The sequence below is a fragment of the Metopolophium dirhodum genome, chromosome 2, assembly GCF_019925205.1.
Source record: "Metopolophium dirhodum isolate CAU chromosome 2, ASM1992520v1, whole genome shotgun sequence".
Taxonomy (NCBI): Eukaryota; Metazoa; Arthropoda; class Insecta; order Hemiptera; family Aphididae; genus Metopolophium; species Metopolophium dirhodum.
The window spans coordinates 38324837-38352435 of NC_083561.1; the positions used below are offsets into that span (position 1 = coordinate 38324837).

Below are 27599 nucleotides of genomic sequence, written 5' to 3' on the forward strand. Positions count from 1 at the left end.
TATTTTGCCATTATAAAAATATTCAAAATTACTATATCACACATTATCTTAAGATTTTAACGCACTGTTGATGTTACGTGGTTCCATGACCAACCCCTGAAGACAAAACTAAAGTATATAGTGGCTTCATATGCTAATAAGTTATACTATATTTAGCTACAAGATAAGAAAAATTGTTGGTTGTTGTTAAATTTGACATCTTTTCTTGAGAAAGAAGTAGCTAATTAGTGATCTTATACCCTTTATTCCGTGACATTTTACCATGATATCGTAGCAGTGGTGTACACAGATATTTTCAATGGGAGGGGTTGTATTAAAAATATTTTATTTATACAGGTGTAACAGGAAGACCAGATAAATTAAATAACTTTTGTACTGATCAATATTTTTAAATTTACTTTTTATATAATATGTAATTTATTGACGTTAAAGCTACATAATACATAATATACAATTTTTTATTTTTTAATACTGAAAATAAAAATATTAAAATATGAATCAATTTTTTTTAAATTTCAAAAATAGCCAATTTGTCAATCTGGTTTTTAGAAAACTTTTGATTGTAAAAACATTTATCTAAGTCAAGTAGTTAAAAAATGGTTATAAAATATTTTAAAAAAGTTTTTACATTTTGAATTCAAAATGATTTTTTTACAACTGGATTAACTTAGTTTAACAAAAATAGTAAGATTTAAAAAAAATTGTTTGAATTTTTCAAAAAAATTTACAACAGATTTTAAATTTTAAATTTTCAGTATTAAAAAATAAAAATGTTATATTATACAAGTAGCGTAAGTGTAAATAAATTATATATATAAAAAAAACTAAAAATATTGATTAAAACGAAAGTTATTTCATTTTTCAGGTCTTCCTGTTATAATCTGTATATATGAAAATGTTTTTTAAATTTTATTTATTTTTATAAATCTATACATATAATAAAAAAATACCAATGGAGTAACCCCCCCTATGTTGTAGCACTGTATTATTAAACATTACAATTAGTTATAAGTACTTTAAAAGAATGTAAAGAAAACCATACATTTATTAAAAGTTTATAAAATCAAATTAAATAAACATTTATGAAAGTTTCATTTTTGAACGTAATTCTGCTAATGTAATAAAAACAGCTTCTTCAGTTCTAATAGTTCTAGAACCTTGGTTTGGACATGTATTTAAATAAACGTTGAATAAAGTAGATGGATTTTCTTCATCAATGCTTTGATCAGCTTCTAATGCAGCTTCAAGTCCATGAACTCCTCCAAAACATATCAATGCATGCTTAAAACTACCAAGTTGAGTATGATCTGTTTGATCAATATCAACACCTTTATCAGATGTACCAATTTTTAAATCATATCCTCCAGGATACGGGCACTTGGTAAATACTTCATTTATTGATTCAGCATTCCTTACTGTGTAACCCCAGTAAATACCAGATTCATTTTTGGGTGTACTTGGGGCTACAACAATACCTTTTTGACGTTTAGAATCATCTGAATTTGGAATTAGTTTAACAGTAACTCGTACATACGGTTGAAGACATTTATCAACTAGCACATGTTTTCTAAGACCAACATCGACATTACAGCCTTTACCTTTTTTTGGTGGAAGTGTTGACACCACACCTTCTCTGAAAATTAAAATAACAATACTTTTAATATTCCTTTTAAAATATATAATAATTATTTACAGAAATATGTAGGAAGTAAAAGTTTGTCTAGTAAAAATTTCAGATTAAATAAAATTGAACTTATGATTTTTTAAGAAAATATCAACAAATTAACTTATTCTAAAATAACGTAGGTAAACTATTTATAAAATGATATGACTGATTATGATTGTATTTTAGCTATTGTGCTTTTTAGCTACATTTTAGCACTCATTAGTTAAATTAATATCGAAAAATGTCTGTAAAAAATAAATCTGTTTATACATTTTTAGTTATTTTGGTTACAGTATGAATTATTTATGAGAATTCTTATTTTAAATATTCAATCCTTAGCTATACAAATTGACCATTTTATAATTTTTTAATTACAATAAATTTGAAAATTGTTGGTATTTTGATGAATGTTGTCAAAATTTGAACTTAAAATACTTATAACAAAAATTTGTGCCTATGGATCTTGAATATTTATCAACTGCCATTATAACAACTAATAAGGAACCTTGTATTAAATAGTCAAGCTTTTTGGCCCAATGAATACAATTTTATTGACATTATTATAGAGTAAAAATCTAAAAAAATGAAAATGTCTATTAATAACTTAAAACGAATCAAAATATTTTGAAAGTTTTATCATGTATAGAAAATGGTAAAATAAACATTTGATGAATATTTCAAATATCTACGTTATTGAACAACGACAATCGTTGAATTGTTAATTTATGGGTAAATATCCAATGTCTAACTTCAAAAGTTCATAAAAAATTAATTTGACTTTCCGGTAAACTTTTTTTGTTTAAAACCTAAGGGGAATCTTGTATTATATTTTTAAAACTTAGTTATAAATATAACATTTTTTTATTAATTTTTAACTCGAAATAATTTGCCAATTTTCGTGAACTTATGAATTTTGTCAACTTCAGACTTAACTTTAACTTTTTAACACAATAATGCTCAGCCTCGCATTTTAGCACTGTTATTTTTCTAAATATTCAAATATTGAATTGGCATTAAAATTATCTTATTTAATAGTCTACTAAGTTGGCCGATAGTTATCTATGATTTGGAGTGTAATTCATAATAATTGATGAAATGAAATCTACACAAATTGGTGGATTTGGTTTATTTTTAACATTTGATAGCTTTAATTTTTAAATTTACTAACAGAACTATATACCTAGGCTTACATTATTTATAGAATACCTATTAATTATTATTAAACAAAACATACCGAAATGGGACATTGTCTTCTTGTCTAAAATGATGTGGTGCATCTAGCGGATTCAATACTCCAGTGTATTTTAAAAAGTTGTGAATTGGAAATAATATTCTTCTCAAATATTGAGGGCATTCCAAGTATTGTAAGATTATTGCCAATTGTTTACAAGTTTTTGAACCACCTTCGGTTTTCTTGTTGGATATCATCACATTAGTCTGTTCGCCCACATCATCAAAAACTACGATCTAATAAAAAATAACAAGTAAGAAAATGTTTAACGATAAATTAATAAAAATTCAATGAAACAAACCTCATCAATTTTGTAAATACACGCAGCTCTTGCAATTTGTCCAGCCAGGTATGTTCTGAATTCTGGAGACTGCGCATTATCTAAAATGGACCCTGGCACGGCTATGGTGACAGTAGGCAACTGTCTTACTTTTGAAGGTTTAACTTTGTCACTGATTTCAATGGTTTTAGAAGTATCAATACTATCGTCTATTTTTACCTTTACTTTTTCCGGATCTGTTTTTTTAATTTTAATTTCATGCTCAGTTTCTAAACCTTCATTTATTTCGACAACTTCTGGAAGTTTTTTTTTTTTTTTACTCTTTTCCACATTTTTGGTTTTACGCTTTTTATTATTATCATTGTTTTCAATTTCAAACGATGCCATTTCAAGTCTTCAAAATTTCTTCAACCAAACTTGGTATAAACATTAAGCAAATTAATTTTATGTATTTGGATTTTGGAGACTCGGGAGTTGTTTCAAATGATTGACGATCGTCACGTGTTATTCTTATCAATACAACATACCGTGGAGCTGCTCATGGTATCACACACGGTCTTATATAAGACCGTGGTATCACAGAATATTCTGTGATATCATCAGCTATTTATCTATTCTGTGATATCATGGTGGAGACTGGAGACTATTATACCACAGAATATATGAAATATATTCTGTGATTATACAGTGTATCTTATGTCATTGCACGCGGGGTTTTTTTTAACGATTATAGATCGGTTAGTAATTTCGGAAAAAATTAAAAGACACGTTTCTTTATTTTTAACATGCAATTTTTTTATACTAATATCAAAATGTTGTATACACACAGGTGTACCAATAGCAAAATCAACTTTATTTTTTCAAATGGTTATCACTATATTTTTTAATGGATTCTGGCAAGGTGTATTTATTAAATAAATTTATTTTATATAATAATTTTAATATTATTATTTATTAAATAAATACACCATGGGATTCTGGTAAAGCTTTTTTTTCTGAAAATTTTTGTACTCATATCATTAATTTCGGTAAGCTAGTTTCTAGACTATGGTCCTCTAAACTTAAGTAAAATATGCATTAATACTTTTAATCGAAATATTTGGTATAGGTTTAATTTACAAGAACTAAATATTTTTTTCTTATAACTATCTTTTATACACTTAAATTAATAATCTAACTATGGTATGCTCCAAAAAAAGGCTGTTGGCAAACATTAAAATCATTAAAATCACCAAAATCAGTACAAATTATTAATTAATTAAATTAATTTATTAATTATAATTACTTTAAATTTTTTTCTTCACAGCTCAATATTTTACTATACCATAAATGTGGATTCATAAATGTGTAGTTGACATTATTACATTAATATGTCTTATGTATGGGGGTTAAAAAAAATGTTGTAAAGAAAAAAATGCAATGTTTTTTTGGTGCTCCTCTCGTAGTGGTATAAACTTGAAATTTGAACCAAACTATCTGTGTGTCCGACTTTATTATTCTTGATAATATTGGTCAGGTTGGTTTAATTAGTATTTAGTTACAACAATTTTCTCTTGTTGCGCCAGTAAGGTATACCTTGGGAACAAAATAAATTATATTTATCCACGATTTAGATTCTCTCCAAAATTGAAAAAAATTATTAGTTGTATTTGATATCATATTTTATTATTTAATTTGACGATTATTAATATTAGGAAATTAGCATACTTGCCAATTTGCCATATTTATAATGTTATATATTACATCAATGAGCTTGGTCATTGTAGGTATGTAATTTTATTTTGTATAGTCCCTAGTCCCGTTGAAATTAAAATTAGTAGATACTTAATGCCTAATGGTTCAATTATCGATTCCTGCAGCATACAATTTTCAATAAGCCTTCCGATAAATAAATGTATTGTATGAAATTGGTAACTGGTTGAAATGTTCGCAAATATTATTTTCTAAAAAATGATTTGGATTTTTTTAAATAGGTTAAAAGGCTAATAACCGCCTCCCACGAAAGCCACGTCACAGCCAGTGAAATGATCCAAAACCATTTAATTATGATCAGCTTGTGGGCAAACAGATGGAAAATCAAATTAAACGAAACTAAATCTGTTCAAGTAACTTTTTCACTACGTAATCTCGATTCTCCACCTGTTACGTTAAACAATATAACAATTTCTAAGGCAAACGATGTTAAATACCTTGGGCTAACTCTCGACAAACGCTTAACCTGGAGCCCACACATAAAATTTAAACGTAAAACTGTTAACTCTAGACTTCATATCCTCAGACCACTCTTAAAATCCAAACTTTCCCTTTCCAATAAACTTACTATATACAAATCAATAATTCGACCAGCTTGGACATATGGTATCCAGTTATGGGGCTTTGCAAAGCCCTCTAACACCAACACGCTTCAAGCTTTTCAATCTATCTGCCCACGATTAAAAATATCTTCTCCTTGGTATTTCACAAACAATAATCTTCACAAAGACCTAAAAATTCCTTCACTCAATCAATTAGCAAAAGCCCATTACTCTAAATTTCACTCCAACTTAAACTCTCACAGTAATCCATTAATAAAGAAACTTTCTTCCCCCTCACTTCCTGGCAATGTAATTAAAAGACTCAAAAAACAGTGGCCTAGAGACCTACTAAAATAAAAAAAAAAAAAACTACGACATCTAAAATGTACTCGGTCGGGTGGCGCTGCTGAGTGCCTGCCCACAAATGTTAAATTCTGCTACTTTATATTATATTAAATATCCTATTTGCTCATTGTACATAATGTTGTATAGATTGTAAATTACTTAAATGAATAAATAAAAAAAAAAAGGTTAAAAGGACAAAATCATTCATCATTCTAAAGAAGAGATTATTAAAAAATATGCTATTATATAACCTTCATTTTCAATAGTCGTGTAGGAACTTTTAATCGCGCGACTCATTTCGGTACCTACGTTCTTTTCATGCAGGCGGCCGTAGGAGTTTGATCTCCTTATTCTTGGTCTATATGCTGTATACATATTTTATGTTAATTTTATTTTCAATATGAAAACAATTCTGGGACGTAAATGTTCAGTTATTTTGTTTTCTATAGTTTTATTTTGCGTCATTGCTTATTTTATTTTTCTGTAAAATTCAATTTATGGATTACTAACGTTCGGTTTATTTATTTTCTGGAAAATTATGTTTTCCCAAATATACCATCATAAACCATGCAGTCTAACTGAATCCCGGAAAAAAATAAAAAAATATTAATTAATTAAGAAATTCAAAAAAATATTAAGAGGAAGGTATCAAATATTAATAGTACCAAAAATTGCAAATTAATTTTTGTATTTCCAATAATATGGTTTATTGGTTTATTGGCTTGAGAGTAAAAATACCTATATTATCAATATTGTAGAAGAGGAGTTAATCTGTGCCTGTTTAAAAGTAAATTTTCGAATTTTAATTGCCTACTTAACTTAATAATTCAAATTCGAAAATTAAAATATCACAAGTTGTAGAGGTAATTATCGGACATTGAAAATAAAATATCAACTCATACATTTCATACTTCGATTCAACTTCGACTATCATTAATTAATTTTTTTTAGACTATTATAACTAAATGCACGTCAAATGATTTATAAAATATTTTTTATAGGAATGGGAACGAAGCATTAATGTTAATGTATCACGGACTGTGGAATGTATGAATTGACAATATTGTCAATTTGACTTATTAGCTTTTTTGTATAGGTTTGCAGTGTTACTGGTGATTTAACTACATAGGTGATTGTTCGGCTGTATGCATAGATAATACATATTATCTATGGGTATATGACATAAGCGCCAAAGGTACAAAAATGGCATATCATTTGCGCTAAAATGTTTAGGTCATAACTCATAAGCGCCAATCTAAAATTATATAATAATAATAAGATTAATATTTTATATAAGTATAGAGGTAGTTAATTAAAAATGTCGATCTTATAAAAATTTGCCAATAAATATAATAGATATTAATAAATTATAATTTTAATAAATTATAATTTTAATAAATAGGTTGATTTTTTTGATATAAATTGTTAAAATATAATAGGTATCCATAAAATACTCGTAAATATAGTTTGAATAATCAGTTGATTTTTTCGATCTTATAAAAAATTCTCAATAATAAATTGTTCTGATAGACTTAAACCGTGGATACAACTCTTTCTTTTCTTATCTCATTTTGGCGCTTATGTCTTCCACCGGATTGTTCTATGGATTAAATGCTCTGTCAAAGAGAACACGTTAAAGCGGTAAATGGCTCGTCGGCGTCGTGTTTTCACGTGCCTTTTGGTAATAATAATTTGATTTGGATTTCTGGTTTTCAGTGATAATTAATTAATAGCCAACAGGCATATTTAAAATTTTTAAAATAGTTCTTTTTTTCTGTTCTGTTTTTTTCGTTGGTCTTTTTTACCGATTACCAGTCTAACCTGAACGTAATCGCAACGTAAATATTTGATTTCATGGTAGTCATGGTATCGATGTATAATTGTGTTGGTTGACGTATACTTCGTGACGTAAACAATATTTAAAACTCATATTTTGGTAAGCCAATCAAAGAGTATTTTACACTAAACGACATGAACACGACACGACGAGTAGCAAAGTTGTTGAACTCCCGTGAACTCCTCTAAAGAACTATCACTGAAAATAATATGATTATATGACTCGTTCTAAGGTTATATTGGTTATATCATCAACATTTAACCATCAATACGCACTATCAATTTTACTGTTATCAAAATTGGCCCAAGTGGCAAATAATACTGTGTTATAAAATTATTTATTATTTTACATTTATACCCATTCACTTCATTGCTACCCAATTCTTCTGTATTTGTTTTCTGATTATTAAGACGTTTCTATTTTATACATCCAATTACAGTTTATCAAATTGTTTGCAATGGCTGGGTCTGCTCTAAGACGACTTATGGCTGAATACAAACGTATGTAAATACTTTATTTGTGTAATAAAAATATAGATTACACAAATTTCAATCAAAACTTGTAATATGATTTATTCTGTAGAGCTGACATTAAATCCTCCGGAAGGAATCATTGCCGGGCCAACCACTGAAGAAAATTACTTTGAGTGGGAAGCTTTAATCACGTAAGTTATAATAATGTCATAGTGTATTAAACAGTACATTCGCAATGTATAAATACCTTAGATCATATACTATGGATGGAGCCACACCGTATTAAATCAATACAAAAAAATGTTGCTGATATCAGCGAATTAGGTGGTTGATTAGCGCATGCGTAACATGACTTCTCACATATTTATCCACAGATACCTATTGTACCTATGAATAATTATGCGAGGAGAGTTGCATTGCGCTTGTGCACATCGATCACCCAATTTGGTGACTCGTTGCTATATCGGCAACAAAATCATACGCTGTGGCTCCATCCATAGTATATGATCTAAGATAAATACTATTTTTTTTTATGAGTAGAGGACCAGAAGGGACATGTTTTGAAGGTGGTGTTTTTCCAGCAAAACTTATATTTCCATCTGATTACCCATTGAGTCCACCAAAAATGAGTTTTACTTGTGATATGTTTCATCCTAACAGTGAGTACAATTTGTGGTGTATGATAATTGTTAATATTGGTCCATTACAAAATTGTGATCCATTTTAAAACATTTCAGTGAATATTTTTAAATATAGTCGGTACTAGTCTAGTATATTATTCATAATATTTTGTTCAGAAATAAAAACAATTTATGGGTAGTTCATGTAAACATTGTTTTGTTCAATTTTAATTCATCTTTTAAAAATATAATTTATATTCCGGGTACTGTTATGTAATATGTTATTGAAATTACTTATCTTCGTAGTTGTAGTCTATAATATATTATATATTGTGCCTGTTATTGAAATCATATTATTATTACATAATATTATACAGCTTACTCAATCATGTTTACATAATAATACATATTATTTAACAAGCTCTACTACTTTTTTATTATGTTTTGGTACCTACCTGTTGCAATAATGATATTTTTATAACAATTTGAAGGATATATTTTTGATTTGTAAAATAAAGTAGAACCTGTTCAGTGGGGCCCATTATTTTTTCGAAGAAATAAACAACTATAAATAAAAAAAAAAACAATAATACTATTAGAAATTTAAGTTTTTAAATTCCGGTTCGAAATACGACAGTGCAGAAATAAAATTGCTTGTAATTCTTCCAAATAAAAAAAAAGTACCATGGTTGAGATGATTAATGCCAGTATAATATTAATTGAAGTTTTTATTAATTGTTTTCTGTATGTTAGAATTATTAATAATTATTTTATTCAAGTGTTTTAACAGTCTTTATTCTTTATTGCTCTCCTTAATGCTTCATTCTACAAATACTTAAATATGCCATAACTTTTTATTAAATAATACCAGCCAGTTAACTAGATAAAAAAATTAATGAATGTAAAAACTCAAATATTTTCAAAAAGAATAATGCTTACAAATAGATTAGCTCTTTACATTGTAATCTGTTAATAGGATACTACTAATAAAATTATAATTATTACTTTGTAATAGTAATACCATGTAGATTTTAAATTTTCAGTTTATTCAGATGGGCGTGTATGTATTTCAATTCTCCATGCACCTGGGGATGACCCTATGGGTTACGAATCCAGTAATGAAAGATGGAGCCCTGTACAGAGTGTTGAAAAAATTCTTTTGTCTGTTATTAGTATGCTTGCCGGTAATTACGAATAAATTGTTAGTATTCAACTGTTATTTAATTAAGTATTAATTTAAATTTTTCTTGTTCAGAGCCAAATGACGAGAGTGGCGCAAATGTTGATGCCGCTAAAATGTGGCGCGAAGATCGTGAAGGATTTAATAAAGTAGCTGAAACATTGGTCAGGAAAACTTTAGGGATACCAACAAGTAAATAAGTTCAGGTAGGTAAAATAATTTAATCGAAATATTTGGCTAGCAAAGAGCAATGATATTTGAATAACCACATGTATCTGTCATACTATATTACTAAAAGCTAATAAAAAAAAAAAAACATGTACATACACTATTAAGTTAAATTTTGAAATATAAGTTATGTATTTTATATTTTATACATATTTATGTGTTAATTAATACTGGATTTTTATTTTAAATTTGGTTCAGTCTTTGAATGTTTACGTAGGGTGGCAACAGAATAAATAAAAGCATTTGTAGTTTATGAAATGGGTTATTGTTTTGTTACAAATCCTCTAGACTTCTTATATCCTTTACCTTGTCACAGTTTCTACAAGTAAAAATTTTGTTTGTAACAAAATAAAAAAAAACAAACAAATAATTTAACTGGCTAATACATATTTAGTTTTTATTTTTCTTATTTTATTAAAATCATCAAACAAAATTCAATATTATATATAATATTATCTACAAGTCGTGTATTTCACACAATGAGTCTTTGACTTATGCTTAATGCTGAGCTAAAAAAGATTTACGTAGTCAAACATTTATACATTAATTATTAAAATAGAGTTAACTCTAAAATCACAATTAGTTACTTAAAAATAGGTAACAAAAAAAAAAAAAATAATAAAAAAATACAACACTAAATAGATAATAGAAATGATAATATTAATTGTTTTCTGTTTTACATTTATTCTTAAATATTAAAAATATCATTTAAAATGTGAAGAAATAGTTATAATTTTTATGGTATTTGAAATAAACTTTTCAGTTTTGTTTTTGTACTGAAAGCGATGCATGTATCATAGTATTTTAATGATTTTGTAAGAACTAGTTAAGAATAAACAAACTCATTAAAAATTATTAAATATTATATGTGAATTAAAATTAAAATGTTATAAACTGTTAACTATTTTTATTCTCATTTTGGTTTTTTAAATGTTTGTTAAAATTTAATATTAATTCATCCACTGTCAACAAATAAAAGTTATAATTAAATAAACCAAGATTTTTACAATGCATCAACTTTTGTATGTTATAATTGTTTTTTCACACAATGTATTGAATCATTTATTCTGAGTATGATGTGTACACAAACATTTATCAATACAATTACAGTTAAAGAAAGATATAAATGTTATATTGTTCAATGACTTAACTATTTTTATTGCTAAATATATAATGAGTGAATACAATAATTGATACACATTTTTATATTTTTTAACAATATACAATTTTTCCTCATCATTTTAGATAGTAATTATTCAATTTAAATGTTTAATCTTCAAATTAAATTGATTAACTAGTAAATAAATGACAAAGTTAATACTACATTAAGTACAGGATATCATTACAAAATCAATACAATGTTAGTGGCCCTAAGTATAAAAATAAATAATCATACATTATAAACTCAACTAAAAGTCTCTATAACAGGATCAAACTAATCTGGTGTAAAGAATTCCAGATTAAAAAATAAATAAATCACGGTTGAACATTAATTTAAGCTCTTAATTATGCTTTCACATTATTAAATATTATATAATAATAGTTATTTTATTTGTATAATAAAAATGTAGTTATTATATATTGTTTCATGACATAATTATATAATAATTTGTAACTCTAAATAGTTGAATTGTCAAATTACTTAACAACAGTTACTGTATATGAAATAATATGAATACACATAGTTATGATTGTTTTAATAGTTTAATTTTTAAATATGTCTTGCTAAAAGTTAATGTATTTGAAGAAAATATTTATTTATTAATAACATAAATTTCTAATGAGGAATCAGTAAATTTAAGGTGGTGTAAATGATATTAGATGTACAGCTGGAGTAGGAGTCGTTGATTGGCTACTATCAGAGCTGCCCAGTTGTTCACAATAATAATGTGGCGTATTTAAATAATCAATCAGTCGTCTGGGTAATGGCAATTTGTGGATCAAATCTCGACGCACTGTCTTCAAAATGACAAACCTGATGACATAAAAATATTTTTTTAACATTAATAACTCCTTATACAAAGTAAACTTATATTTTTTGTTTATGTATTGCTCGAATAACATTAATTAATAATTTACCTGGCCATGTGTTGTAAGCTTTGGACTTGTTTGAATCGAGAGACAGGATGAAGTAACTGTACTCTCATTGGTCCAAGAATTGGACGTCTATGCAAAAAGAACAGATACCTCCCGCTACGAGAATGTTCTACGGCATTTTCAACAAATTCAACAATAGTGTGACTTTTAAATTTTGTACAGCTACCAAAACTAAAATTTCCTAAATCAAAAATTAAATGTGAAAATTGTTTTATTTTTGATTTTATTTTTATTTTTACCTTGATCGTGCTCGATTCTGACATGTCGAACAAAACCATTCAACTTAAATGTCAAAGAAAATATATAATGATCATCACTACTGTCACGTACAATAAACGATCCATCGGGTTCATTTGACAGTATTTTTTCAGCAGCTTCTCCTGATGTTGGACCCCAATACCATCCATACTAAAATTATTTCAATATACATAAAATACAATTCATGATTTATATTATAATTTTAGAAAATCTTACGTCTTTCACTTTTTCAATGCTAGTGGCAAAATCCATACTGGTCTCACGTTCGTATGTATCTCTGGGCCCATCATCAGGCACTGGTGGAAGTGCACGCTTTTCAAATGTTGTCTCTTTAGTTACATCTACAAGAACAACAGTGTCTGTTGGGTTCAATCCAGGATCCAAGTCTGTTGATGTACTTTTACGTGATCGAAAAATATTACAAAAAGTTTGCTTTAAACTAAAAGAAAAGTTGGATTTTGTTGATGAAATAAATGGAGAAGAACAAAAAATTTTTCTCGTTGAATGACTAGAACTATGACCACCAATATCTTCTGGAGTACTACTCTCCTTGGCTTTCTTATGTTTGATATTCACCATAAATGATTTTTTTCTGATTTTGCATTTAGATGATGATACTTTGCTAACACAGTTTTCTTTGTTGTGATCATTTTGAACATCATTGCATTTTGATACATTTGCAACTTCAGGTTTGCTACACTCACCTGTATTGCTATAAATATTGTGAAGAATTGTTCGTACATCTTTTACAGTCATGTGTATGGGCTCTTGAACATTGATACATTTTTCCCCTGGTCTGAGTTAGAAAACAATTATTAAAATAAAATAATATAAAATGTTAGCATTGTAATGCTTACTTTTTACTAAGTGGTACGGAATGGCACTGATCACGAAATTTTCTCTTTTTTCTCAACGGTCGTCGAAAAGCGACATTAAACGGGGAACTATCGATTGGTAATGTATACGTATCACTATTAAGAGCATCATGTGAAACCGCAGAAGATATAAAATTAGAATCATCAGAAGAAACTACATTAAATAAGGAGTTATGAGATGATGAAATAGTTGATAACAAAGAATTGTTTGATCCATTTGGTAAGCGATAATTAGTCTTCCAATAAATGCCTAAATTATGATACAGTTTTTGTTGTTTAAAGTGCCTAAAACATAAAAAAATATAAATTATTATCTCAAATAATATTATGCATTATGCATGTAATTTACGACACACATATACTTATTATTACCTAGTATCATGCAATGGATCTAAGTGTTTCAGAGAGTCATTAATCAACGACTTTATAAAACCATCAGCATATTGTTCAACACGAATCATACATTCATTAGTGTAGACAGGAGAACAGATGTGCCTACATTGATTGTCTTTAAATTCAAACGGAGGAGAGTAAACATTAAAAGAATTGCACGGAGAGTCTTGAAACTCAACAGGAGGCTGAATTGGATTCTCTGATTTTTGAACAATAGGACATTTCTTCAATGTGTTGAACTGTTGTGTGTATGATGTATCAGAATCGTCGATTAGAGAATCCTCTTGACTTAATGATAATTCATCATCACATTCTTTAAACTATAAATTTAAAAAAAAAATCAAATTCAAGATAGTAAAAATAATATAAGTAATTGTACACTAAATATTGAACATAAATATTTAGATATTTGATAATTCCATTGAAAATACTAAAATTCTGTTTGTAGTTAAAAAAAATATAAACAGTATAAACTAACCTTAATGTTACCAATTAATTATAGGTACACATTTATTTAAAAGTTGTGAAATTCATTCAAATATTTTCTACTGTTGATGATTTAAAAAAGATTAATTAATAATTTAATCATATATAATACCTGCTATAGTTAGAATATGTACAATAATTCCATAAAAGCAAATAATAAGTCAACTTAAAAATTAGAAATTATTTAAAATAAATAATGCATAGTATTTTTTGAACACAAAATTGTTACATACCTATATTTTATCAATCACAATATTTAAAAATCACTAAAAGTCTAATTACTAATAACAAAAACTTCAAGTTTAATAATATTATACATTAACAATAATTTTTTTTTTTTTACATTATTAATTTAATTATACAAACTGTAAATTGTTTTTTTTACAATAAGTACAAGCGCTGTGGGAGTTGATGGGTTGGAGGCTTGAAAGAAGAATCCATCCAGTGATGGAACTTCTTGACAGATTTGTACATTACCAATAATAGGTATATTGTTATTATTACTAATAATAAATATACTAATATTAATTTTGGATATTATTCAAAGTATTTACTATATATTAAGGGATATTGAGAAAATATACTAGAATCATAACTTATAGGATTGATGATCATGCAAAATATGGTAAGAAAACAGCAAACTTAGTAGAATTTTAAATAATGTAATAAAACTACGTAAAAATATGAAGTAGGTGATATATGATACAAAATACAAATATCAAAACATATTAATGTCAATGAATATCATCTAGCAGATATAGTTTTAATCAATTTTTGAATTAAATTTGTTATAAGTTGTTGTGCAAAAATAATATAGAAATCTCTATAGAAATCACTTAAATTTATTTATAGGTCATATCTTAGATACATGTTATCAAATCACCAAAGATTAATTTATATTTAATCATTTAAATGTTAGCTGTTGCTTTAATACCAAGATGGTTATATTAAGGGTTATATTTATATCTTTGTTTGTGTATCCCTTAATTATATAACTACTGTAGTAAAATACTAAAATTATCATAATGATTATATGTTTCAAAATAATTTGAAGTGTTTTGTGTTAATGTAAATAATAGTTTAAACAATATTGAACATAATATAAATTACACTAACTATTATAATGAAAGTAACAAATTTAATTTGATGATAATATTTTACAAAAGAAAAAAGAACAATTTCACTTACGGTGGTTGACAAGTAATGAAACGAAACGTTAATAGTTGTATACAATGAATAAGTGTATCTACACAACATTACTTAATGACTATATTATAAATAGGCATGTAAAAACTTACTTTGAATTGTGGTGAATGCTTGTTAGAACTACTACTGGCGGAACTGTTTGAAAACGAACCGTTGACCAAAAGACCGCTGTCGTCTTCACTGAGCAAGAGCACATCAGATGTTGGCGAATCCATCCCATATTAAAATTCAGCAGGAAATCAGTCATGCCGCTAACAACCTAACGAAAGACAAGACGCATCTTAAAGAGTAGGTTCAACTTGATAAATGGATCGATTATTGTTTGCAAACAATTAATCAATAACGTTTAATAATTACATTTGGCGGTGGAGCCAAACTGTTGTCCACATATTGGTACCGATTTCTCTAGCACGCTAATATTGAATAAGGCAGCGAAGAGTTTCACAGTGTTCTGAATTTCGACTACTATTTAAACACAACTGCAATTTAAATATTTAAAAGTATTGTGATTAAAAGCTAAATTTCAAGACTCGAAGAAAGGAAATATTTTCTATTATTATTTATTCCGAAATAAAAGCTTATCAAAATAACACGGGACTTTGGAGTTGTAGTTAAACAACACAACTGAACTGAACAGTGGTTCTCATTTTTCAAAATTTTTATTTCCAGCGGCCTTATCAGTGTCCTTTGTAAATTATGTATCTTTAGATATAGATAAGTATCCTCATGATGACTATAAAAAAAATGATGAAACGACGATCTCTGTAGTTGTATTCGGCATTCGTCATGAATCATGATAGTATCCATATTATAAATAATCATCGCGATCACAAATCACAATTATTCACGACATCAGTACATTTCCTAATATTTAATAAGAATAATAATTTATAATATTAATATTTAATTCTGTATTAACTATTAATTATTATTATTTATTGTTATTTGTTTGTATTTTGCTATCTGTTACTAAATATGATACTAAATAACATGTTAATCGACTATACAATTTAAACAACGTGTACCAATCATAAATTATTTTAATTGCCGCAAACTTACATTAAATTAACCTATTACAGGATGTCTGGGTTATAAATTACTAACTGTAGTTGAGAGTTTTTATCCATTTTAAATTACTATGGTAGAGAGTATTCAGACAAATTGAAACGTTCCTTGATTAACAATAATTTAAAAAAAAAAAGATATTTTCCTATTTTAAATTAGCTTAAAGAAATTAGTGTACTTATTGGTTTGTTTAAGTTGAATTTAAGCTTGACAATATTTAGTTGATATGGAAGGCCTTAACAATGGTTTAAATAGTTGTAGAAAAGTAGCATTAATCACAGGAATCACTGGTCAGGTACATTAATTAAACATACCTACATCTAATGTTCATATTAAATTATAAATTTAATTGTAGGATGGATCATACCTAGCTGAGTTGTTGCTAGATAAAGGATATGAAGTTCATGGTATTATTCGGCGTTCGAGCACATTCAACACGGGTCGCATTGAACATCTCTACTTAGATCCTAAATCACATATGGAAGGTAAAATGAAACTTCATTATGGTGACATGACCGACAGTAGTTGTCTAGTGAGAATTATAGGAATAGTGAAACCTACTGAAGTGTATAATTTAGCAGCTCAAAGTCATGTTAAGGTAGGCTGTTTTAAGAATTATCTTGTGATTTTCATTGCATAAATAATTTTGTCTTAGGTTTCATTTGAACTAAGTGAATATACAGCTGAAGTAGATGGAGTTGGAACTCTCAGGTTACTAGACGCCATTAGAGCATGTCAACTAGAAAACAGTGTACGTTTTTATCAAGCTTCTACATCAGAGTTGTATGGAAAAGTTGTTGAAATACCTCAAAAAGAAACTACTCCATTTTACCCTAGATCTCCTTATGGTATTATTTTATATTAATGGCAATGTTTTCATACTAAAATTATATTTGGGTTTATTTACTTGCAAAATTTGATTTCTGGTTTTTAACTATAGTTAATTGTATTTAAAATGTTTAGCATGTGCCAAATTATATGCTTATTGGATTGTGACAAACTATCGAGAAGCATATAATATGTATGCTTGCAATGGAATTCTGTTCAACCATGAGAGTCCAAGGAGAGGGGAAAACTTTGTTACTAGAAAAATTACCAGATCGGTAGCAAAAATAGCACTTGGTTCATTGGATTGTATACAACTAGGAAACTTAGACTCTAAACGTGACTGGGGTCATGCCAAAGATTATGTTGAAGTAAGATATTTATCTTTTTTAATGAAACTACACTCTATTTCAAAGAAGTTGACCTACTCATACAATGAATACTGGTTGGCGGCGTGCAGCCTTTTCCATATACATGGCAGCAGCCGTTGAAAACGAGGAGTTACGTCAGTTGCCGACCACCGGTGACCAATCACAGAGTGCCTGGCATTGCTCGAGGGGGTTCAACTGTTCCAATAGCTCAGTATACATGCGTGGAAGTGGGTCAACTTATTTGGAACAGAGTATTGTCATCAGCGGTCTACAGCCACTAGGTGTAGATTCAAAAAATGTGTTTTACATATTAGTTGTTTTAAAAATTAATTTTATATTTTCATAGTGTAAAAAAGGTAACTAATATCTGATAAATTAATTTTTATTTTTAAGGCAATGTGGTTAATGTTACAACAGAATGTACCTCAAGATTTTGTGATTGCTACTGGTGAAATGCACAGTATTAGAGAGTTTGTAGAAAAATCATTCAAGCACATTGGTAAAACAATTATTTGGGAAGGAACAGGGTTGAACGAAGTGGGAAAAGAAGAATCTACCAATGTCATACGTGTGAAAGTGAATGCTAAATATTTTCGTCCGACCGAAGTTGTAAGTAGACTATTTTAATATTTTTATCTTATTTTAGTATGACATATCATAAATTACATTTAATTTAAATAAGGGATTAAAAAGGCTTAAAATTAATTAGTATCATCAGGAATTACCATAAAATGATCTTGCATCATACATCAGTAGAAGTCAAACATGGAACCTATTATATATCAGTAGTTTTGATCACTTATTTATTATTATTATTATATTTTTAAACTTATTTCTTGGAATTCTTCAATTATAGAATAAGTTTAAAATTAATGAAAGTTATACTAACTATAGTAAAGAGATATGAGGCCAAAACATTTGTATAAATATTTTTTACTACATAAAATTTAAAATGTTCACATATAACTGACAAAAGTGATACTGACTTAAAATGTACTGTTTAGAAATGTATACTTTTGATCATAAAAAGTAATAATAATTTTTAATAATATATTTGTGGGGGACAGAGTGGCTGATCAGATTAAGGCGTCGGTTGTGACGCACACCGGCGCCGGTTCAAACCTCAGTTCACGGGTGGCATTTTTCTTTGGGTAAGTCACGGTGTCAGGAGAGAAGTGCCACTCGGGCATGGCATATACCCACGGATGCCCACTAAAAAATCTGCCAAAACTACACACACGTGTTTACACCTACAGCTCCCTCTCCCACAGTTTAAAACCACCCAATGGCCTAAGTTGTCGCGGGTTAACTAAGAAAAAAAAAAATATATTTGTATATCATAGCTGATATTATGGTCTCAATTTAATACAACTATGATGATGGGGTGGATTGATAGAGATTTGATTATATTTGGTTTTTATAAAAATGATGATTTAATGGTTTTATTGTAATGTAGTATCAATCTCATAATTTACTTTAATAGGTAGGTTGGTACCTATTTATTTATTTTGGTATTTCATATGCCTCATACTATTTTTTATGATAGTTATATATCCAGGGGCACCTGCAAAAAATCAGCTAAGTGGGTGCCAAATTAAATGCATGTTATATATTTACATAGTCGCATATTTACATTATTATATCCATGTAATTGACATAACTCCAAATGTAATGCAAAAAAAATGTATAATACTATAAATTATAATACAATTTTAAACATATGTATTATTAATAATATTGTATGAATTATGAATCAAATAGTAATGATAAATATCTGATATTTAGTCCAAAATAATTTATAACATCGGTTTTTTATTTTTCAAAAATTATTGAATCGTCAAATTTATTTTTATGAATGCGAATTACCCATGTTTTGTGTATTTGGATCATATGATTTTCTTAGCCATATTTAATACCAAGTTATTGCTTCTTCTTCAAAATTATCAAGAAGAGGTCCATATAAGTTATTGTTAGATTTAACTACTTCACTGAAATCTTCAATATTCATTTTTATTATTTTTTTTTGGTGTAAATTAAATAATGAAAATGATTTTAAATTGTTATCAGAGAATCTATCACTAATTGACATTATTATGGAATCTAAGTAGGGAATAAATAAAGATTGTCTAAAAAAGTCATTAATATTATTACTTGGATAATTATCTTTGTTGTGTTTGTCTGATAGCTCTCCGTGGTATTTGTAACTCTAGACCAAATTTAATTGCATTTTTTTCTGCTTTTTTGAATATTAAGTTAAATTGATACTCACTGTTACATTTATAATTTTTTACAATATGTAAAAGCTCTTGCATGCGTTTTGTGACTTCTTGTAAATCGATATTCACACCCTGAAGAATTGTAGATATAAATTCAAATTTGGTTGAATACCTTGCTATAATTGATAATAAAATAACAAAATTTGGAGTAGTAATTGTCTTTAGAATTTAAAGGCTTCGTTGCTTAGTTTTACTGTTAAAATGTATCGGGGAGGAGGGTGTTATTGAATATTCTCGATTATCGATCGTGTTAATTCCTGTATATTTTGTACAGACATCTAAATATAAGTAATAATAATAGCCTAATTCATAGATAAAATATTATTTGTGCAGTAAGTAATTCACTAATGTGGGCTTTTATGAACACCGTAATTTAATAGAATAAAGTCGAATCCAATGAACATGAATCCCATGTGCACAATGAGCACCCACTGGCCACTCTTTGCGGGCGCCTCTGCTATATTATGTACATTTATAAATGCATTGATTATATTATAAAAACTAAATAAAATATTTGATTCTCTCATCTCACTCATGAAACAAGGATCAGTTTCTTTTAGTGGTGTCAAAATAACAGATTTTAAAACAAACTTTCTTTAAAAGTTCAAAGCAATCAATTTGATTGTATAGTAATTCAAACAAAAAACTTAAGTCAACAATAGTTTTCTTTAAAATAACTTTAATGTTTGTCTGTTTTTTGCAAAGAAAAGTAACAAGTTCTAAATAGATTTAATTTAGAAGTTTGTGTACAGGGATGAAATGCGATAACAATAGTATTATGCATGTGTCTGGAAGGTTGTTGAATACTCTAGAACTATTTTTTTTTGATATTCACAATTATATAGCTTATTAAATATTAGTTACACTTATTAAGTAAACAAGTATTATGTATGTTAAATAATGTAGGTACTGTCAATGTGTATTTTAAAATATAATAGTAAAAATTATAATATATCTTTTATATCCTTGGTATGGGAGTAGTCTTACTAATAATTACTAATGTTAGTAATATATTATCCCGACTACTTGTATCAATTAAGAATTTATTGGACTATTATATTATATTAAACCATATGCCTACTACCATACTATAATATTTATGTATTATTAGCTGACCCAGCAATGCTTCACTGTTGCTGGATTTGAGTGTACATTTATTATATTAAATAAATGAAATGAACGCCATTTAAGTCAGATTTCAATTAATGTACTTAGTTAAAATTAAATATTTAATTTAAAGGAAACTCGTAACAATATTTAATATGTTTTTGATAGTTATCTTGTGTTTTTTTGTTAATTTTTGTTCGAAAAAATTCTAGAAATGTAATGTTTTGTTTTAATTCTATTTATTGGAGTACTTTTAAATACACTACATATGGTTTCTCATCTGATGCGTACACAAATAAATCAGAAGGTTTTCCGACGAGTTAGCATGTCACATATAGCTGATCATGTGAGAAGCATGGATTTCCAAATTGAGTCCACACACTTGTATGAGATTGTCCCTGTGCTTTATTTATGGTCATTAAAAATGTGATTCACACCAGAAACTGCTATCATTTGAATTCAAATGGCATGTCTATCTGAATCATTGGGATGTATGGCAATAATCCATATTTTCTATTTCTTTTGAAATTTTCATTTGATATTCTAGCATCAATAATATTAATAATGTTAATAATCTATTTCATTGAAAGCCTGATACCGTTGTCCGTTGCAAAGTCGTGGTAGATTGATGTTTCGTAGAAGAATGTTAGGCAGGCTAATTTTCAATGTTAAATGTGCGGTGATATCCCTGGAAAATCAAATGAATTCAAGAATCCTGTTGGGTATTTGACATCTTTACCCTGAGTTATTGAACTATTCAATTCTGTCAACATTGTCGTTTCACCTGTTAATTCTTTTTGATTGCTAAAATTTATGGCATTGACTTCATTGTCCCCAGCTCTTTTTAATATAGCATTGGAATCAGTCGTAATAGAAACCCTAGTAACAGCGAGTGGAGTTAAAATTGGAATTGACAAGCAACTAATACTGGCTGCCTATGCAGACGATTTAGTTATAATGGCAGAAAATGAAGCACGTCTAAAGGATACTACACAACATTTACTGGAAAATGGAAAGTAAATTGGGTCAACAATAAACGAGAGTAAGACAAAATACATGGTCGTAACTAGGAATAACCATAGTGTGGGACACTTGGATGTTGGGGACCATAAATTCGAAAGAGTAGATAATTTCAAATACCTAGGAGTGGACATCAACAAGGGTGCAAATAGCCACGAGGAAATAAACCTTAGATTAGCAGCGGCAAAAAGATGTTATTTTGGATTGGTACCTCTATTTAAATCAAAAATTTTATCACGGAAGACAAAAATAACTCTTTACAAAGTGCTAGTGCATAGGTTCTCAAACTTATTTCATCCACCGCCCACTTTGAGAATCAAAAATTTAGCAGCTAGTGAGACCTGTAGTCTTGTATGCTTGTGGGGCGTGGTCCACAACAAAATCGGATGAACTTAAACTGGCCACCTTCGAACGAAAGATATTTAAGGGAACCTATGGACTAAAAATTAACAGCGAAGCAGAGTACGAAAAAAGGACAAACCAGGAGATTTAAGACGACCTATACGGAGAAGCGAATATCAACGGAATATTCAAAAGTAGTAGACTGAGCTGGGCCGGACACGTGTGGTGATCGGAGGAGCCAATTGGACAATGGACAGGTTAAAAAATGGAATCCAAACACAAAAAGGCCTAGAGGACGTCCTAGACAAAGATGGAAGAATAGAGTGGTCAAGGACCTGAAAGAACTTGGAATAGAGAATGGGGAAGAACTGGCAAAAGAGACCGGTGGAGGCAAGTGGTTGGTGCGGCAATGGGCCTAAATGGATTGTAAACGTCATGAAGAAGAAGGAGTCATCATTTTTTTGGGCTGCTAATATAGCTCATGTACTGATCTACTGATTATTTTTGTAATTCTGTGAGATATTCGGGAAAACGTTGTGAATCAATTTATCTGTGATTGCTTTGATTTTACATAAGTTTGTCGGCAATGTGATTCATTGTGGATTCATCGATTGCCATTTTTCCATTTCCAATTTCTAACAATTGTTTGCAAAACGTTCAGTGGTTGCATCATGTTACAGTTGTACACGCATATCGGTTTGTGAAATTTCACCTGATAATTATTTTTGGTATTCAAATTGGCTTGGATATGAACGAGGTGATAAGTGAGATAAATATTTCAGATTTTATTCCAAGCACCACAAACATCTAAAAAGATCGAGGATTTTGTAAGCTGCTGGATTAGTAAGACCCTCTTATACCCGCATATCTATTGTATCTTTATTGTACATATAATTTGTTTTAATAGTTGTAATCATTATATTTTTTTTATTATAATTTCGTTCAGAAAAAGGATAAACCAATTATATTTAACCTATGTCTTGAATCGAAAGAAATGCCTCATTTTACTTATTTGGTGTGAATTGAATGTCCGGATTTTGATTCGTTGCACGCAAATTATATAGGGTGTCTTCACTCATGTACCTAATCTTTTGTATTTTTTCCCAAAGATTTTTGGATTGCATGGGAATAACGTTGTCAATATTATTGTGATTAACTTGTGTATTTGATAATTTAATCGAATTTATAACTGGTAGTTAATTAGTTATATGCATTCAAAGTTTATATAAGCAGAGTAATATGGACAAACACTTTATGAAAAACTTAACTCCGCTCAAACAAACCTTAATATTCATAACTTAATTAATTCGATGTTATACAAAGAAATTTTCAGAAAAAATTGTTTGGATTCCAAAGAGATTTGCAATAAAAATAAAAATCTAATGGCGTTAAAATATAAAGTCCCTGGAGCGACATCCAAACTTTATATATTTTCTTATATTATGAAAATAAATACCCAATAACAAAAAAAGTGGGTAAGTGGATGTCGCTCTGCTGTACAGTAGATTACAAGTGGGTCACTGTACAATAAATTATATTAAATTTGAATTCAATGATATCATATCATTAACGCCATGGGAAAAATTACCAACAAATTACGAAAAACCAATAAAATTGGGATTTTAATTTCTAACGCTTCGTTTATCACCATAACAACGAATAAAAAATAATAATATTATAATATTAATTCAACTTACTGGCTATAATAAATAATAACAATATAAAATATCCAGAAGACAGAAAACTGTCTCCGCTCAGAATCGTTTTTCGTATACAATGATATTATATAATTGAATTCAAATTTAATACAATCCATTACATAGTGATCCACTTGTAACCTACTGTACAGCAGTGCAACATTCACTTACCCGCTTTTTTTATAGCTTAAGTTTTCTTATACTATATATTGTTGGCATTTTACCGGTGCTTATATATATTGTTTATTGGAGGTAATTGGTAAATACAGGTAATAAGAGCACATACCCCCTCTTATTGCGCCAGTGCAGAAAGATAATTAAATTAAAAATGTGGTTGACGTTCAAAAAATTTAAAAGTTAAAAACTGTCTTTTTAAGAAAGATAACAAAATTAGACTGAACATACTGTTTTGTTGTATTTTAAAAAAAAATAAAATATATTCAAAAACATTAATACTTGTTAAGGTAATAAATGAGCGTTTTTTGTTAAAACCCTCTATATTACATATATATATATATATAAAATATATAAATAAGTGTATGGTTTATAATGTTTGATTTTTTTTAGTTTTATTAATTATACAATATCAAAAATTTCGTAAACATTATGTCATCGAATACCCCAGATAAGATTTATGCTGAGAGATTATGTATTTATGTATAACAAAATTACTTATACTATGAAATTTAGTTTATTTCAATTTTAAATCAAATATTATTTGATTTCTCATATAATATGTAGGTAGATAGGTAATTTTATATAGCTTTTAACATTCCAATAACTTTTAATTTATTGAGAATATTTTATTTATTATTTCATTAATTATAATTATAAATAATCGATAGTAGTAGGTACTTAAATTTATGATAATATTGATTGCTTGGAAAACATTGTTAACATTTTAAATGTTAGTATCGTAGAAACTCTTAATAGTAAATACAAACAAATAACTTAAAAATAACAAGCGAGTGTGATGTACCGCGCTAAATTAATTTTAGACCATAAATCATGTTTTGACCCACCCGAATTAGCGTGGTATGTCCATTTTTTTTTTTTGTTGAAAAATTGTTATTCCACTATCTATGTAAATAGTATTAGTTTGACATTTTGAAGTCTAGTTAGATCTTTATTTAAGTATTTAAAATTACGTACCTAATTAATTTAAATTACTTAGGTAAAACACTGCACAGATTTTGATTTGAAACGTTTGACGTTTCAAATTTAAATGTCAAATTTTAATATTAACCAATTTTATTAAATAATATCAATGAATAGTTGTTTGAATAACTAATGGCATTTTATATGAAGGGTAGCGACCTTTACAGGAGAGGGTAGGGGTGCAGTTGGATAAAACTGCACGAAACTATACTGTTATTATCCACGATTATATTCTGTATTATTTTTTTTTTTACAGTATAGTAGATTTTTTTTATATTACATGTTTCAATTTATATAATTGAACAAGAAAAAATGCATTGTTTGCAAAGGTGTTCATCTCGTTCATTGTCTGTCTGGCGTATATATAGGTAGTGTAGAATGTTTGTGTTTGGCATGTGTTTATTCAAATAACATAATCGTTCGGTTTTTCAACAGCACAACAAATGAATATAATGTATACTTGTTTATTATTCCCCGGCAATATAAAAGAACATTAGCTTTGTTTACAATTTCTGCAATGTGGGGTCCCGCTTGTCATTGTAGATATATATTATTAAAAAAAATAAAAAAAAATACATCCGCCGGGCATAAAATAACAAAGGCAATCGTCGTCGTATACAAACACACGTTATACAACGTATAATATTATAATATAATATTTATATTATCGATTTTGATAAAACCTTTGGCCTAATACTATTTAAAAATCAAAAACAAAAAAACTTATACGATTTCAGGAACTCCTGTTGGGCGACGCCACCAAAGCCAAAACTGTACTCGGATGGGTCCCCAAAGTGAATTTCGAGGTAATAAACGCCGACCGTACTTCGTAAATCCATTTTTATATGGCGATGTAATAATGTATTTTAACACTCGCGTCATGCGAATATTGATTGTATTTTTCCAGCAACTGGTCTACGATATGATGGAAGCCGATTTGGCGCTCATGAAGAAAAACCCGTCGGCTTAAACTTCCTCGCCCGTGCAATACCTATTTTATATTGTGTTAAACTGTTTATAGACTATAGTCTATAACCCTTGACTTAATGTGTGTATTTGATTCATTGGTGGTTTATTATTATTGGATATATCATATGTATATATATTTTTTTTTGGGAACCACAACAGTCTATTATTTTGCACATGATAATTATTCGTACGTATATATTATATAATTTTTATAGTCTGGACTGAGTTTGTCTTTGAATGCTCCAGGGTGGGCGGCACACGTTCTATTATATACAGAGGCCTTCAGCGTGTAATACACGGGTATAGCATATACCTACGAAACCTCGAGTTATATAAATATTGTGAACAGATTTTATGTGTTAACTTCCTGTGGTGTTTGACTCTACGCCGCCTTTTGTTGATTATATTTATTTATTTATTTTTATTATTTTTTAAGATAAATTTTTACACATACTAAACGTGTGTCGATTGTAAAAAACTAAAAAAACACGCCTAGTTATTGCATTTTGTGCGTTGGTGGTTGGTGCATTTATTTTGTATTTAATTGTACGCCAACGGTTTGATAATTTTGTATTTTATAATTATTTTAAAGTTTAAACAATCCAGTATCAATTTATGGATATACAAGCCAGTAACTGGTAGTTTTCCAGAACTTTTTTAAAAATTAGAAAATTTTTAGCAGTAAATATTGACTGTATTTTAGGTATGGTCTTGTATTTATATAGATAGGCAATAAGTACCTATTTATTGCGATTTTTAGTTTAAAGTACTTGAAAATTAATAATTAATTAAGTACCTACTGCAGTAGTTTTTATATTATAATAATATAATTATACTATAATATTATGTGTGGCACGAACCCAAAGATATACCTAGTATGTGCCGTATAATAATATATTATCAGAAAGATTTTTTTTTTATCACTTATATTTTATCTTTTATTATTATTTTTAATTAATGTTTTTTTTTGTTTTTTTCAGTTACCATTTTATTTTATTATATTATAAGAAAATTAATATCTACTGTAAAAAAAAAATGTAGAAAATATAGTGCATTCCATAACATGTTTGTGTCTATATTACACAATGCATATATATATTATATATATATATGTATATATATACAATAAATATTATATACATATAATATACCTATGGGCTATTATATTTGATAACACATTGATAGCTAATAATTAATAACCATGTTTAATTAAACAACAGCATAAACATGATACATAATATTTTATATCCTTGTCAGAATAATGATATAGGTTACACTCACGTTTATTGTTATTTTCGAT

At 28.0% G+C, this 27599-nt stretch overlaps 4 protein-coding genes across 7 annotated transcripts; 2 read left to right on the plus strand and 2 right to left on the minus strand.

Annotated features, from left to right (window-relative positions):
• Positions 1 to 1027: 1027 nt before the first annotated feature.
• Positions 1028 to 3696, minus strand: LOC132939714 (putative methyltransferase C9orf114 homolog). Its single transcript, XM_061007044.1, has 3 exons — positions 3199 to 3696; positions 2901 to 3133; positions 1028 to 1633 (listed from the first exon to the last, which is right to left on the minus strand). The coding sequence occupies exons 1-3, from the start codon at positions 3562 to 3564 to the stop codon at positions 1081 to 1083; spliced, it is 1152 nt and encodes a 383-aa protein (XP_060863027.1). The 5' UTR covers positions 3565 to 3696; the 3' UTR covers positions 1028 to 1080.
• A 4141-nt stretch (positions 3697 to 7837) lies between these two features.
• Positions 7838 to 10412, plus strand: LOC132937848 (ubiquitin-conjugating enzyme E2 G2). 2 transcript variants are annotated; one of them, XM_061004415.1, is made up of 5 exons: positions 7838 to 8153; positions 8236 to 8317; positions 8667 to 8785; positions 9775 to 9930; positions 10002 to 10412. In XM_061004415.1, the coding sequence occupies exons 1-5, from the start codon at positions 8111 to 8113 to the stop codon at positions 10124 to 10126; spliced, it is 525 nt and encodes a 174-aa protein (XP_060860398.1). In that variant the 5' UTR covers positions 7838 to 8110; the 3' UTR covers positions 10127 to 10412. The 2 variants fall into 2 exon arrangements, with proteins under 2 accessions (XP_060860398.1, XP_060860400.1); XM_061004417.1 differs by having other exon boundaries at positions 7857 to 8153; positions 9790 to 9930.
• Positions 10413 to 10535: 123 nt separating this feature from the next.
• On the minus strand, positions 10536 to 16112 carry LOC132937845 (uncharacterized). Of its 2 annotated transcripts, none has more exons than XM_061004411.1 (8): positions 15827 to 16112; positions 15562 to 15728; positions 13757 to 14097; positions 13367 to 13669; positions 12726 to 13305; positions 12491 to 12659; positions 12234 to 12432; positions 10536 to 12129 (listed from the first exon to the last, which is right to left on the minus strand). In XM_061004411.1, exons 2-8 carry the CDS (start codon positions 15682 to 15684, stop codon positions 11952 to 11954), a joined length of 1893 nt encoding a protein of 630 aa, XP_060860394.1. In that variant the 5' UTR covers positions 15685 to 15728; positions 15827 to 16112; the 3' UTR covers positions 10536 to 11951. The 2 variants fall into 2 exon arrangements, with proteins under 2 accessions (XP_060860394.1, XP_060860395.1); XM_061004412.1 differs by having other exon boundaries at positions 15562 to 15749.
• Positions 16113 to 16285: 173 nt separating this feature from the next.
• LOC132937847 (GDP-mannose 4,6 dehydratase) lies at positions 16286 to 27363 on the plus strand. Of its 2 annotated transcripts, none has more exons than XM_061004413.1 (7): positions 16286 to 16829; positions 16890 to 17132; positions 17190 to 17382; positions 17498 to 17730; positions 18124 to 18339; positions 26068 to 26136; positions 26238 to 27363. In XM_061004413.1, exons 1-7 carry the CDS (start codon positions 16761 to 16763, stop codon positions 26298 to 26300), a joined length of 1086 nt encoding a protein of 361 aa, XP_060860396.1. In that variant the 5' UTR covers positions 16286 to 16760; the 3' UTR covers positions 26301 to 27363. The 2 variants fall into 2 exon arrangements, with proteins under 2 accessions (XP_060860396.1, XP_060860397.1); XM_061004414.1 differs by having other exon boundaries at positions 16286 to 16824.
• The last annotated feature ends 236 nt before the right edge of the window (positions 27364 to 27599 follow it).